The sequence below is a fragment of the Myotis daubentonii genome, chromosome 15, assembly GCF_963259705.1.
Source record: "Myotis daubentonii chromosome 15, mMyoDau2.1, whole genome shotgun sequence".
Lineage (NCBI taxonomy): Eukaryota > Metazoa > Chordata > Mammalia > Chiroptera > Vespertilionidae > Myotis > Myotis daubentonii.
The window spans coordinates 2,021,369-2,035,876 of NC_081854.1; the positions used below are offsets into that span (position 1 = coordinate 2,021,369).

The 14,508-nt window shown below is 53.2% G+C and overlaps 2 protein-coding genes across 9 annotated transcripts in view; both read left to right on the forward strand.

Annotated features, from left to right (window-relative positions):
- Positions 1–14,508, forward strand: part of LOC132216033 (saoe class I histocompatibility antigen, A alpha chain-like) — a 133,172-nt gene that overhangs the window by 57,888 nt on the left and 60,776 nt on the right. The gene's annotated exons all lie outside the window — the stretch shown is intronic.
- LOC132216294 (zinc finger and SCAN domain-containing protein 5B-like) lies at positions 4,692–6,655 on the forward strand. Its single transcript, XM_059665460.1, has 2 exons — positions 4,692–5,668; positions 6,003–6,655. The coding sequence occupies exons 1-2, from the start codon at positions 5,285–5,287 to the stop codon at positions 6,225–6,227; spliced, it is 609 nt and encodes a 202-aa protein (XP_059521443.1). The 5' UTR covers positions 4,692–5,284; the 3' UTR covers positions 6,228–6,655.

Below are 14,508 nucleotides of genomic sequence, written 5' to 3' on the forward strand. Positions count from 1 at the left end.
CAAGGGAGACTCTCCCCCACCCAGGATTGGTTGCCACACCCAGAGATAAGCTTTTGCCTGGTGTGGGGTGTGGCTCCCCAGGGGATTCTCCTGTATGAATGACTCGGCTGGATCAGGGCTCTGGTTGCCCAGTGTGGTAACCACGCTGGCTGCTCTGTGGTGACTCCAGGTCTGCAAAGTCTCTGCAATCAGAGTCCACTTCAGTGGCTGGAACACCCACCTGGATGCCCAGCCCACACAGAATGGACTCTGCTGTGTGTCCGGAAGGTCTGCTCATCACCACCCTGGGCCCCACACCTGGACATTGTCCAGGGGGGAGAGTCAGGACTCAGGAGGAGGGTGAGTGGGTTCTGTGTGACAAACAATTCAGTCACTCCTGCCTTTCCAGCCACGGCCCCCGACCGAATGCATCCACACATCTGGGCTACTTGTTGGCAATGAAAACCTATTAAAGCAGCCCTGTTGGGTGGCTATGTGGTTAGACCCTCAAACCGAAGTGTCCCTGGTTTAGGAACCAGTCAATGGCACCTACCTCGGTTGTAGGTATAATCCCCACTCCAGTTGGGGCACAGTGCGGAGCCAACCAACGCATGTGTCTCTCACATGTCAATGATTCTCTCTCTCCCTCTCTCTCCTTTCCTCTCTGAAATCAATAAAAATATGTCTTAAAGAGTAAAAATCAACGGAAAATATATCCTCTGGTGAGGATTTGAAAAAAAAATTAAAAATAAAACCTCCGGAAGCAGAAACTCGGGGCATGGGTCCCGCACGCTGGTGCCCTGAGCCCCCCAGGTGGTGTAATACTGTGATTCTTCAACCACAGCCGGTCCTCCCTGGTTCCCACACCCGGATCACCTGGGGCTCCATTTTGGGTTTGTTTTGAAATGATTACAGCGTCACAGGCAGTGGCAACACTAGCCCAGGGAGGTCTCCTGTATTAAAAAAATAAATGCCTGCAAGCCGCTCGAGGTGGGTGTATTTAAGCATCAGAAAGGGGACAGGATGGTGGGCCTACTCCCCTGTTTCCTCTGTTCCGGCTGTTTTCAGAGTCCACTGTGACTCTGGTCCTGACAGAATCAGCATCTCTCAATCCAACTCTCTCTGGAACTCTGTTTTGTTTCTCTTGTTAATCTTCACCCAAGGTTATTTTTCCCATTGGTTTTTGAGAGCGAGAGGAATGGAGGAAAGGAGAGAGGAGAGGTGGGGAGGGAGGGAGAGAAGATGGGGAGAGAAAGATAGGGTGAGAACAATTAATTATTTCTTGGATAAGCTTCTGCTGGACAAGTTTATGACCTGCATGCCCCTGGAGCTATTCATAGCAGTTAGACCTTCACCAGGGGGACACACCCAGGAGAGAGACCCTTCCAATGCCTTGTGTGTCTCAAGGGGTCCATTCAGGCCTCGGACCTCCACGTCCCCCAGCGGATCCACACGGGGGAGAAGCCGCTCGGCTGTAAAGTCTGCAAGAAGAGGTTCACCCACGAGTCCACGCTGCGTGGAAGATCTCCACTGTCAACACCACTGTCCAGGACAGGTGCCCAAGGTGGGTACTAACCATCACACCTGCTCATAGAAAAGGAACAGGCCTGGGGCCCGGGGGGGGGGGGAGGGCGGGGAGGGGGCGGTGACTGTCCCGAGGTCACACAGGGAATGAGTCCTGAGCTGGGATTTGACCCCAAGTAGGGTGCCCTGGGCATGCCTGCTCCGCCCTTGTGAAAAACTACTTCTCCCTTCCAGGAAACACCAGCAGAAGCCCAGCTCAGGACTCACTTGGCACGTCTGGGTCTCCTGTGCACTTATCTCATGGCCCCACATGCATGTGGTCGGTGTGATGTTGTCCTGCAGACAAATCCCATGATACCTCGTGGAGGCAGCCTGGATGTGTGCTGTCCGTTCCCAGGAGAGCTCAGCTACAGGCGTCAGCACTCAATGCAGTGCCTCCTCTCCTCACTCCAGAGTCTGCTCAGTGGCGCTGTCTACTCTCCGTGACTCAGAGTTGCCCAGAGTCAGAGCCTGACACACCCACGGGTGCTCAGGGGTGTCTGTGGGGTGAGTAACTGACAGGAGAAGGATGGGGGCCTAGAGGTAGAGCTCCAAATGGCAGCAGTGGGCTGGCCACAGCTGGCCTTCCTCACACCGACAAGAACCACCAACTCATTCCACAGACATCTAAGGAGCCATGATTGCTCCTGAGGGCGGGGAGCCCTTTCCACCCTGGCCTCTGGGATAGCCGCCTGCCATGGTGCTGCAGGCGGCCCCCTCCAGCCCCCCTGGCCACCAGGAGCCGACCCTGCCCCGCCTGGCTCCTCCCTGGTCTAAGCAGACCTGCACCCCAATGTCCTCGGGTCCTTCCCAGCTGTTTCTGCCCAAAACCCAGCTTTCGCGGGAGGTGGGGGCCGGGGTCGGTGAGCGGGCGGAGCTGCCCATGGTTGGGGCTGGGGGAGCTTCTGTTCTGAGTGAACTTGACCTTTTTCCTGAGTTCAAAGTAGCGTGAGTTTTTCTTCTGAATTTTTTCCCAGTTCGCAAAGGGCAATGAGAAGTGGAGGCACCCAGATCTCCCCTCCGCCCACCCCTCCTGACACTGCCCGCCCGCCCCCTCCCCAACACCCCCAGTGGAAGGGGCCTCCGCATCGTCCGCTGCCCCCCCTCACTCGGGCACACACCATATGGGGATGGGTGGCAACGAGGCTGGCCAGTGGCCCTGGAGAGGAGCAAGGGTGGGCTCCTTGGGCAGAGGGGCAGCTGAAAGCAGGGGAGGGGCCTGGCAGCTGGCTCCATGGCCCGCGACCCAGGAAGGCAGGAGGTGGAGGGAGATGCCGGCTCCAAAAAGCGTGTGGAAACAATTCACCAGCATCTGCCCAGAAATAAAGTCACTGATGAGGTACCAGCCCGGTTCCGGGTTCTATGGGTGCGCCACCCTCACGGATGCGGTGGGGGAGAGGGGTTTTGGGGAACCCACCCAGCGCCTGGGCAGCCATTCCTGCCCTTGAGTCTAGAGAGGGGACCCAGTGAGAGGTGATGGAGGTGAAGGCACCCCCATTTCCACCCACGGGAGATACCGGGAGATACTCACAACGCTGGGGCCCCAGGACCAGGTCAACCCACGTCCCTCTCAGAGGCAGGGAAAGGGCCGGCTCCGCACCAGGGCCGCCGGTGGGTGGTTCTGGAGACTGGGCTGTGACCAGGAGCCAGGCTGTGCTCCCAGAGGTCTATGCGGGCCTGACTGGGGGCGGGGAGGGGTTATCCTTATGTCCGACCTCCTTGCGGTCTGGCCAAGGGCTCTGTAGTTCCTCCCCTGCACCCCCTCCCGTGTATCCGGCCCTTGGCCTGGAACAGGGGCCACGCCAGGCCCCGCCCACCTGCCAGGTGAGTGAGGGAAGCAGCCTGGGCTGCCCTCGCCTGGTCCCTGAATGCATCTCAGTCCCAACTTCCAAACACACCCCGAAGCCGTAACCTCCTGGACCCCCCTCACCCTCCAGGTCCAGCCGCTTCCCACGGCTCGGAACTCACGGTTTCCGATGGCTCTCACGGGTGACGGTGACCCCAGGGCGTGAGGGAGGAGGACAGATCGCAGCGAGCTCCCGCCAAGCAGAATCCTACTGGTCTGGGACCGGGTCTCCATCGCTGCAGACCAGGCTGGCTTTTTGATGTATTTATTTATTTTAAATATATTTTATTGATTTTTTACAGAGTGGAAGGGAGAGGGACAGAGAGCTGCATACATCGATGAGAGAGAAACATCGATCAGCTGCCTCCTGCTCACCCGCTGCTAAGGTACATGTGCCCGCAACTAAGGTACCTGCCCTTGACCAGAATCGAACCTGGGACACTTCATCCTCAGGCCGATGCTCTGCCCACTGAGCCCAGCAGGGTAGGGCGGGCTTTTTTATTATTTTAAAAATAAATTATTTTCTTTTGAAATTACTTCTAGGGACAGAAAGAGAGGGGGCGGGGAGAGAAACGTTGAACCTATTGAGCTTGAACCCCAAACCAGGGCATGTGCCCAAACGGGGAATCGAACCCGCGACCCTCCGTGACCCCTCGGCACCCAGGCCCACTGTGGTATCCCTGAGCCACACCCCCCAGGGCAGGGTCTGCGTGCCTGGGTCCTTCAAATGGATCAGACGCGTGCTAAGCCGCTCATAGGCCAACACGCCCCATGGGGCCTCAGGAGTTTCTCTCCGGGAAACCATGTGTGAGCGGATTATGAAAAATGGATCAACCCTGGTCTCTAACCAATCACAGGGCAGGGAGGGAACTGGAAGTGATGCCCGGAGCGGGTATATAAACAGGCAGGTTTCAGCGCCTGGCACAGAGTTCGCCAGTCAGGGCTGCAGGAGCTGCGGGTGTGGGCGCTGCAGAGGCGGTGAGTGGGGCGAGGGCATCCGAGGCCTGGGGTTTGGAAGGGAGTTTTCACAATAAGACAATATCTGTAGGAGCTTAATTCTCTTAGGATTCTTTTGTGCTGTCTCTTGTCTGGAACAAAGTAGAAATGTTTGGCGGAGATTATAGCTTGATACATACAACATATTAAATCCCATGGAATTCCAGGTTGTAAATATTTCTTTTCTGTATTTTCCTATAGAATTATGACCAAATAGTGATTATAATTTACCAATGGACTTGCTGTATCTTATATTTTTTTAATTGATGGTTTTTTAAAGAGAGAGAGAGAGAGAGAGAGAGAGAGAGAGAGAGAGAGATTTGTTGTTGCACTTAGCATTGCATTCATTGGTTGACTCTTGTCTGTGCCCTGACCAGGCATGGAATCTGCAAACTTGACCTAGGAGAAAGACACACTAACCAACTGAGCTGTCTTGAGGACAAGCAATAAATGCTGATGGTATTGTTGAAATAGATTTTGGAGCTCAGCCGGTGTGGCTCAGTTGTTGAGTGTCAACCAATGAACCAACAGATCACTGGATTGTTTCCTAGTCAGGCACATGCCCAGTTTTCAGGCTCAGTCCCCTTTGGGGGTCCAGTAGGTGTAAACTAATTGATGTTTCTTTCGCTCTCTCTCTCTTCATTCATCTCTCTCAAATCAATAAAATGAAATATTGTTTAAGAGAAAAATACTATGGGTTAACTTCCAGGCTACTCAATATGGGACCAGTGAGGGGTGTTTAGCATTGGGTGGATCAGGAGGTGAAACCCATTTCATTCTCTCCTCTCTTCCCCCAGGAACTGAGGTCCTGTTACCAAGTCCATACCTTCTGTCGATCTCCATCAGGAGCTGGCTCAGGCCGGGATTGCTGCAGTCCCATTGGAGACATATCCAGGGAATATGGCTACAGACCAGGCATTTTCCAATGGTCATGGGCACCCACAGGGCAGCCTGGGCTGGGCGCTGCCACCTGCCAGACGACCCCGGGGAAACCTCATTGAAGGACAGCACTGGGACTCTGAGAGGTGGCACGTTCTCTTCAGAGCCTTCCAACACCCAGAGGACGCGGACCCCCTCCAGAGCGTGCACACAATGTCTGCGCTCCTCCATCGCTGGCTGAGGCCCGATGTGCTCACCAAGAAGCAGATCTTGGATAAGCTTCTGCTGGAGAAGTTCATGACCTGCATGCCCCTGGAGCTGCAGGTCTTGGTGAAGGAGAGGCGCGTGCAGAGCTTCGAGGAACTGAAGGTCTTGCTGAGAAATAAGGAGAAACCCAGGAAATGGGTGAGTGGGACCTTCATCATGGGCAGCGGGCAGGGGGCCGGTAAATGTACACAGCGGCATTCTTTAATTTTCTGTGTTTTATTTTTTAAATAGATTTTTGTTGATTTCAGACAGGGAGGGAGGGAGGGAGATAGAAACATCAATGATTAGAAAGAATCATTGAATGGCACTTCCTGCATGCCTCAGTGGTTTGCCCTGGACTGGAATAAAATAGTGACCTCCTAGTTCATAGGCTGATGCTCCACCACTGAAATTGTGAGTGAGTGCTGAGTAGGACACATGATGGGAGTATGATATATCCCGGGTCTTATCCTGTTTAATTTTCTCCCCACAGAAGGTCATCACCTTGCAAGAGCAGAAGTATCTTCTGGAGAATTCCTATGTCCAGGTGGCCGATGAGGAAGTCGGTGACACAGACTATGTGTTGGACTTGTCCATGAAGTCCCCATCCCCCATCAGTCAGACGGGGGTACATCCTGAGAACAGCCAGGAGGTCAATGGAGAGCCGGGGAACCAGCCAGGAACCAGTGACGTGGTGTGGGGACAGGTGAGTGTGTGATGCCCTGATCTGTGGGGACAGGTGGGAGCCAGTACAAGGGGACTCAGTGACCGTAGCTGCTACAGCATTTGGGACATTTGACACAGGATAGAAAGGGACCCATGAATGCATCCAGCGGATGCATTACGCCCATGGGCATTTCTGAACCAATGTGGTCCACAGGCCAATAAAAATCTAATTTTCCTCTAGGCATTATCAGTCGTGAGGAGTGGGGAGAGCGGGGTTCAGAATCGCTTTGCCTCCACTGTTGAAGGCAGCGAGCAGTTGAGATACCCGGAGAGGCAGCTTAGAGAATGAAGACTAAGCTCTGTGGCCTTGGCCTGTGTTGATTAGCTGTTGGAGCTTCAGACCCAGACTGCAGGGCTGTGGGTTTCATTCCCAGTCAAGGGCACATTCTTGAGTTGCAGGTTCCATTCCCTGCCCAGTTGGGGTGATTGCAGGAGGCAACCAGTCAATGTGTCTCTCATATTTATGTCTCTGTCTGTCTCTCCTTCTCTCTCTCTCTCTCTCTCTCTCTCTCTCTCTCTCTCTTGCTCTACTTTCTCTATACCACCCTTCCTTGCTATCTCAAAATCAATGGAAAAATATCCTGGGGTGAGAATTAACAACAACAACAAAAAGAGTAAGGAGTGTAATGTATGGGCTTGACTTAAGGTGTGGTGGGTACACATAAGGACAGACTTGGGAGTATAGGTGATAGGATTGGCCCCAAGGAAGTCTAGGCAGAGCCACTAAACTGTGCTGTTAGGTAAGCTGGGGTCTCAGGTCAGGAAGATGGACAGGACGGGGGAAGGAGGGATGGAGCTTCCCACCCCTGGCTTCAGACACATTTAACCCCCCTTGCTTACCCACTGTCAGGGGCAGAAAGTCTTCCTGCCAGAGATGATTCCAACGGAAAGTGATCTGGAGGGTGTGAGACCCATGGAGAATTTGGTGAATTTAGAGAAGGATATGATGGAAGACAGAGAAGAGGCAACAGTACTCACGTCTCTAGACCCTCTGCTTCCCAGCAGTCCCGGTGAGTATGGAAACTGGCCTTGTAGAGTAATGATTATTGTGTCATAAATCAGCGAGCTAGATACAAGACGCCTTAATGAGCCAATTGGTTAGGAGTCTTTATTACATGCAGGCTCAGAGCAGAATATCTCTGTCAAATTCGGAGAAAACAAAGGAAAGAGTATGCCTCTTTTATATCCTTCTAGGTCTTTGTGTAAGTTATTTTTGCAGACACCTTGTTACCTTGAGTACATATAGTATCTAACAAACACCTCGCATGGAAATATGATCAGTATCAGCTTCTCAGCCTCTTAGGTTCCATCGCTAGTTTGCCAGGTCAGACAGTTAAGTTTATCTTTTCTATTTTTTAAGCTAAAAAACAAAGTTAATTTACAGAATAACAGACCTTCTGAACATGGCAGAGTTGACTTACAGAACAAGGGACTCTCTGAAAATAGCAGAGCATTTCAAACAGCAGTGTCACAGAACAGAGATTACTGTGCTTCATTATTGATGCCCCCTCTGCTGGGTCCCCACCTGGGCATCCAGCGTGGTCATCTATTGGGGACGGTTGTCTCTCAATGCCAAGCCTCCTCCATCACAGACTCCCTGGTGCCCAAAGGTCTAAATTCTTGGGTTTGTTCGTTGATGGGACTGTTTTTCAACCTACATCGGCTTTGGTTCACAGGCGTTTGGTAGTGTTAAAAGTGCTCTTTTAATAAAAAATATATACTTATATTTATTTTTAGAGAGAGTGGAGGGGAGATGGAGAGAGATAGAAACATGGATGATTAGGAAAATCATCGATTGGCTGCCTCCTGCCTGGCATCCACCGGGGGGTCGAGCCCCAAAACCCGGGCATGTGCCCTGACAGGGAGTGGAGGTGGCGACCTCTTGGTTCCTGGGTGGATGCTCAGTCCATGAGCTGAGCTGAAAGTGCTCTTTGATTAATGTTGTGTGTTGAATACTTTCTTTCAGGAGACTCGGTGAAGACAGAGGGGGAGCAGAACCCGCAGGAAGGAATTGGTCTGGAGCGTGTGGATGTCCGTGACGTGCCTCCCACCCACGTTCCGGAGACACAGGCTTTGAGTCAGCGTCCAAAGAGAAGAGATTCTGGGAATCCAGGAGGTGCCCCCAAGAGAAAAAGGGGCTACACTCCCACCCCCCAAGAGGAGCCTCAAGAAAGAGCCATGTCGTTGGACAGAGGAGAAGACACCACACGGCACAGGTGCCATTCAGTGGGTGTGTCAAGCACCGTGGAGCCAACTGGTCACCCTGTTGGCAAGGAATCCAGGAGGAAGACACCCTACGAGTGTGAAGACTGCAGCAAGAGGTTCACCTACAGATCACAGTTAGAATTTCACCTGAGGACACACACAGGAGAGAGACCCTTCCAGTGCCTTGACTGTCCCAAGAAGTTCACTCGGTTCTCAGACCTCCGTGTCCACCAGCGGATCCACACGGGGGAGAAGCCGTTCTGCTGTACATTCTGCGAGAAGAGGTTCACCCACAAGTCCACGCTGCGTGACCACCAGCGGGTCCACACCCAGGAGAAGCCTTACCAGTGCGCCGTCTGCCAGAAAAGGTTCATCCAACGCACGAACCTCAACAAACACATGCGCACCCACTCGGGCCCGAAACCCTACCTGTGTCCCCACTGCCACCTGGCCTTCCGCCATCAGGGGACATTTAAACGCCACCAAAGGACACATGTCAACGAGGTGCCCCCGGGGCTCCCGGTCCCTTCTGACCAAGAAGGAAACTAACTGGTCTCTCCCCTGTGTGTCCTCTGGTGAAGGTCTGAGATTTGTAACTGAACCTTTTGCTTCAAAAATGGTCTATGAGCACTGAGACAGACGGGATTCTATGAGTTAGAATTGTGGTTCTTGAGTAATTACTCATGTTTCCTATTGGCCCCATACTCTGTCAGTCTTGCTGTTTGTTTCAATAAATATTTCACGATCCAACCCTTATCCCTTGTTTGTCCTCTGTTGTCCTTTCTTTCGTTGCAGAATAGGGAGGTCCGAGGAGAGTGGCCTGATGCCCTACAGAATACCCAGTGCCATGTGGATGTCAGATACACCACATTTTTTATTTTCTAAAAATATATAAATGTTTGTATGGATTTCGGAGGGGAAGGCAGAAGGCAGAGAGAGATGGACACATCAATGATGAGACAATCATGCCCTGATCGGTTTTGCTCAGTGGATAGAGTGTCGGCCTGTGGACTGAAGGATCCAGGTTCGCTTCCAGTCAAGGCCATGTCTCTTGGTTGCGTACACATCCCCAGGAGTGGGCGTGCAGGAGGCAGCTGATCGGTATTTCTCTCTCATTGATGTTTCTGACTCTCTATCCCTCTCCCTTCCTCTCTGTAAAAAAACAATAAAATATATTTTTAATAAAAATAAATATAAATTACATTTTTAAAAAATGATGAGAGAATCATGGATTGGCTGCCTCCTGCACGCCCCCTACTGGGGATGCAGGCGGAAACCCGCACATGTGATCTTGAATGGTATTCACCCTGGGACTTTTCAGTCCGCAGTCCAACGCTCTATCTACGGAGCCAAACCAGCCAGAACCACAGCATTTTTTAGATGTGTGTGTTCTGAATTATTCCTTTATCTGACATTCGCATTTCACTGAGCATCGTGGTTGGAGAGGGAGAGAGGGAGATGGACAGAGAGAGAGAGATTGGTTGCTCCCTGTAGGCACCTGAACCAAGGATTCAATCTTTTGCTGCACAAGATGGAGTTAAACCAACGGAGACTCTCCCACTCCCAGGCTTGGTGGCCACACCCAGAGATAAGGGTTTGCCTGGTGTGGGGTGTGGCTCCCCATGGGCCTCTCCTGTATGACTGACTCCCCTGGTTCAGAGCTGTGGTTGCCCAGTGTGGTAACTGTGCTGGCTGCTCTGTGGTGACTCCAGGTCTGCAAAGTCTCTGCAATCAGTGAGTCCACTTCAGTGACTGGAACACCCACCTGGACGCCCAGCCCACACGGGATGGACCCTGCTATGAGTCCGGAAGGTCTGCTCGTCACCACCCTGGGCCTCACACCTGGACATTGTCCTGGGGGGAGAGTCAGGACTCAGCAGGTGGGTGAGTGGGTTCTGTGTGACAAACAATTCAGTCACTCCTGCCTCTCCAGCCACGGCCCCCGACCGAATGCATCCACACATCTGGGCTACTTGTTGGCAATGAAAACCTATTAAAGCAGCCCTGTTGGGTGGCTATGTGGTTAGACCCTCAAACCGAAGTGTCCCTGGTTTAGGAACCAGTCAAAGGCACTCACCTCAGTTGTAGGTATAATCCCCACTCCAGTTGGGGCACAGTGCGGAGCCAACCAATCCATGTGTCTCTCACATGTCAATGATTCTCTCTCTCCCTCTCTCTCCTTTCCTCTCTGAAATCAATAAAAATATGTCTTAAAGAGTAAAAATCAACGGAAAATATATCCACTGCTTAGGATTTGAAACAAAATTAAAAATAAAACCTCCGGAAGCAGAAACTCGGGGCATGGGTCCCGCACGCTGGTGCCCTGAGCCCCCCAGGTGGTGGTCCTACTGTGCTTCCTCAACCACAGCCGGTCCTCCCTGGTTCCCACACCCGGATCACCTGGGGCTTCATTTTGGGTTTGTTTTGAAATGATTACAGCATCACAGGTAGTTGCAACACCAACCCAGGGATGTCTCGTGTATTACAAAAATAAATGCCTGCAAGCCGCTCGAGGTGGGTGTATTTAAGCATCAGGAAGGGGACAGGATGGTTGGCCTACTCCCCTTTTTCCTCTGTTCCAGCTCTTTTCAGAGTCCACCGTGACTCTGGTCCTGACAGAATCAGCATCTCTCAATCCAACCTCTCTCTGGAACTCTGTTTTGTTTCTCTGTTAAACCTCACCCAAGGTTATATTTCCCATTGGTTTTTGAGAGAGAGAGGAATGGAGGAAAGAGAGAGAGAGAGAGAGAGAGAAGAGAGAGAGAGAGAGAGAGAGAATATGGGAGAGAAAGAGAGAGTGAGAACAATTAATTAGTTCTTGGATAAGCTTCTGCTGGACAAGTTTATGACCTGCGTGCCCCTGGAGCTATTAATAGCAGTTAGACCTTCACCAGGGGGACACACCCAGGAGAGAGACCCTTCCAATGTCTTGTGTGTCCCAAGGGGTTCATTCAGGCCTCGGACCTCCATGTCCACCAGCGGATCCACATGGGGGAGAAGCCGTTCTGCTGTAAAGTCTGTAAAAGAGGTTCACCCACGAGTCCACGCTGCGTGGAAGATCTCCACTGTCAACACCACTGTCCAGCACAGGTGCCCGACGTGGGTACTAACCATCACACCTGCTCATAGAAAAGGAACACGCCTGGGGTGGGTGGGGGATGACTGTCCCGAGGTCACACAGGAATGTGTCCTGAGCTGGGATTTGAACCCAAGTCGGGTGCCCTGGGCATGCCACCAGCGGGTCCACACCCAGGAGAAGCCGGACCAGTGCGACGTGTGCCACAAAAGTTCCGCCACCGCAGGAACCTCAACGTCCAGATCCTCAGCCAAGAGCCTCCTAATTAGCATCCCACAGGCACCTGTCACTCAGGAGAAGCCCAGGGTTTCAGGAGCTCAGGGCCAGGAGCCAGGAGCAGAGACCAGACCCTGTGTCTTATCTCAGGGAAGAAATCTGGAGAGGAGGGTGGTTCCAGGAGGGGACATGGAACTGCGGTGGGTCATCCCATTGGGCAGGACAGGCGCTGACCCACCTGTGTCTGAGCTGTTTCTGCTGGCTCTGCTGGGCTGGGTGGGGCATGTGCTGGGGGTGTCCCAGGGCGGGATTCCCAGCAATTCTGAGCTTCCTGCACCTCTCTGTGTCCTAGAGTCCCCGACAGTGAGGGACCGACCACGGGGTCCCCTGTGGAATCTGAGCCAAGCCTGGGGTGAGGGGGCCAGGGAGCAGCTCAGCCATGTGCGTAGGGTCTGCTCCTTTCCTCAGCCTGAGGGAGGTGTAGGCCTAGGTGTGGGTGCAATTGGACAACTGATGAAATTGATGGGCAGACGTTGGGTTATAACTTCAAAATTCTGGCAAAATAAAATAAGATCCGTTCACACACACACACACACACACACACACACACACACACAGATATTTACTGAGAATCTTAGTCTGTGGTGTAATGGCATCTATACTAATAATGGAGTAATATGCTAATTAGACCAGACATCTTCCAGACGTTCTTCTGGACAAAGCCATGGTGGCGGGGGCCAAGGCAGAGGCGGTTAGGGTGATTAGGCCAGCAAGGGAGAGCATTTAGGCTTGACCAGTCTGCCAGGGTGGGGCAGTTAGGGGCAATCAGGTCATCAGGGGAGGGCAGTTGGGGGTGACCAGGTTGGCTTGGGAAGGCAGCTGGGGGCAATCAGGCCAGCAGGCAGAGGTGGTTAGGGGTGATCAGGCAGGCAGGAAGGCAGAGGTGTTTAGGGGCGGTCAGGCAGGCAGGCAGGGGAGCAGTTAGGGGCATCAGGCAGGCAGGCAGAGTAATTAGGAGAGGTCAGGCAGGCAGCAGGGGAGCAGTTAGGGGCATCAGGCAGGCAGGCAGAGTAGTTAGGGGCGATCAGGCAGGCAGGTAGGTGAGCGGTTAGGAGCCAGCATTCCCGGATTGTGAGAGGGATGTCCCCCAAGGGGTCCCAGATAGGAGAGGGTGCAGGCCAGGCAGACGGACCCCCCCCCTTCCCCTGTTCACAAATTTCATACACCGGGCCTCTAGTTATGATATAAGAACGATGTGTGTTTCTTCCTGAAATCCTGCAGGGGGTGCCCTTTTCTCTGTCTCCCTGGGAGGTGGGGGCTCTTTGCTCTCTGTGTGTCTCCTGTACTGTGAGTGTGAGTGTTGCTTTGTGTACAGGAGGCAGGAAAGGAAGAGGGAGAAATCCCTAGAGAGACGGTGTCCATTGGTCAAGTCTCAGAAGTAGTTTGACTGGGCAACATGCCAGGCCTGTTCTTCCCATTGGACATTGTGATGTTTTATCCTCTCATCCCAGGTCACCACACATGATCCAGCAAGAAAACCAGTCACATCTCCCGTTACCATGGCTTCTGCTCCTCCTCTGAGCTCTGTGTGAGGACTCACATGTCCCAGCCATGTGAGCACAGTGAGCATGAAGAGCACATGTGCTCACAGCACCCCTGACCTCTGCTCTGGAGTAATGTCCACTTTCCTCTCCTCCAGGAGGAAGCAGAGGCGGAGAGTGGGAAGCGACATCCCCAGGCAGCACTAAGCTCACTCCTCAGTGACCTTGGCACCAGGTGGGAGCTGTGTGGTCCAGAGGCCTGAGTTCCCACCCCCTGCCCTGGGCTCCTCCTCATGGTCCTGTCACCATCCTGTGTCACAGATGAGGGAATGGCGTCCTGAGAACTCAATGCTGGGGGTGCCAGTGTCCTGAGCCCAGGAGGGGGGAGGGGAGAGGAGGAACAGACCTGGAGATGCAGGAGCTGAGGGTGATGGGGAGTCACTGTCCCCTTCCTGTGCCACCTGCACTGATGTTTCATAAGCTGCACCCACTGCTCCTGAAGGGAAAGGACATTTGGTGCCTCTGGAATTTTTAAAAAACTGGAGTCTCCCTGCTTGTACTTGGTCATGGCGTCAGGGGCCTATTGGGGCATGAAGACCCTGCCTCCGATGGACGTTACTGAACCCGCCCATGTCCATCTTAGGGCTGCAGCTGAGAGACCCTTGTTATCTATAATAATAAGAGAATAATATGCTAATTAGACTGGACAGCCAAAGGAAGGCAGGCAGAGTGGTTAGGGCAAAGAGATAGGCAGGCAGAGTGGGTAGGGGTGATCAGGCAGGCAGGTAAGTGGTGAGGTGATCAGGCAGGCAGGCGAGTGGTTAGGAGCCAGAGGTCCCAGATTGTGAGAGGGATGTCCCACTGCCAATTTAGGCCTAAATTGGCAGTCAGGCATCCCCCGGGCATCCCTGATCACGAGAGGGTGCAGGTGGGCTGATGGACCGCCCTCCCCCTGCACAGATTTTGTGCACCAGGCCTATCGTTTACTCATAAAAGCTCCCACAGCTTTGATAGGACGCCTGGCATATTCTGGGTGAAGTGGAGCTCTGAGCACCAGCCTGATGCTCCTTCAGGGAGACAGTGGGCAGAGAGCCCCCCTGCAGGAGGAGGGGCAGGGCCCAGGCCCAGGGCCAGGCCTGGCTCTCAGGTCTCAGCCCCAGGGAGGAGTCTGGAGCAGAGCAGCTCAGTGTTGGGGACTCCCCTTCTCCCTGGGGTTTCCCTTCTCCATTTCAAAT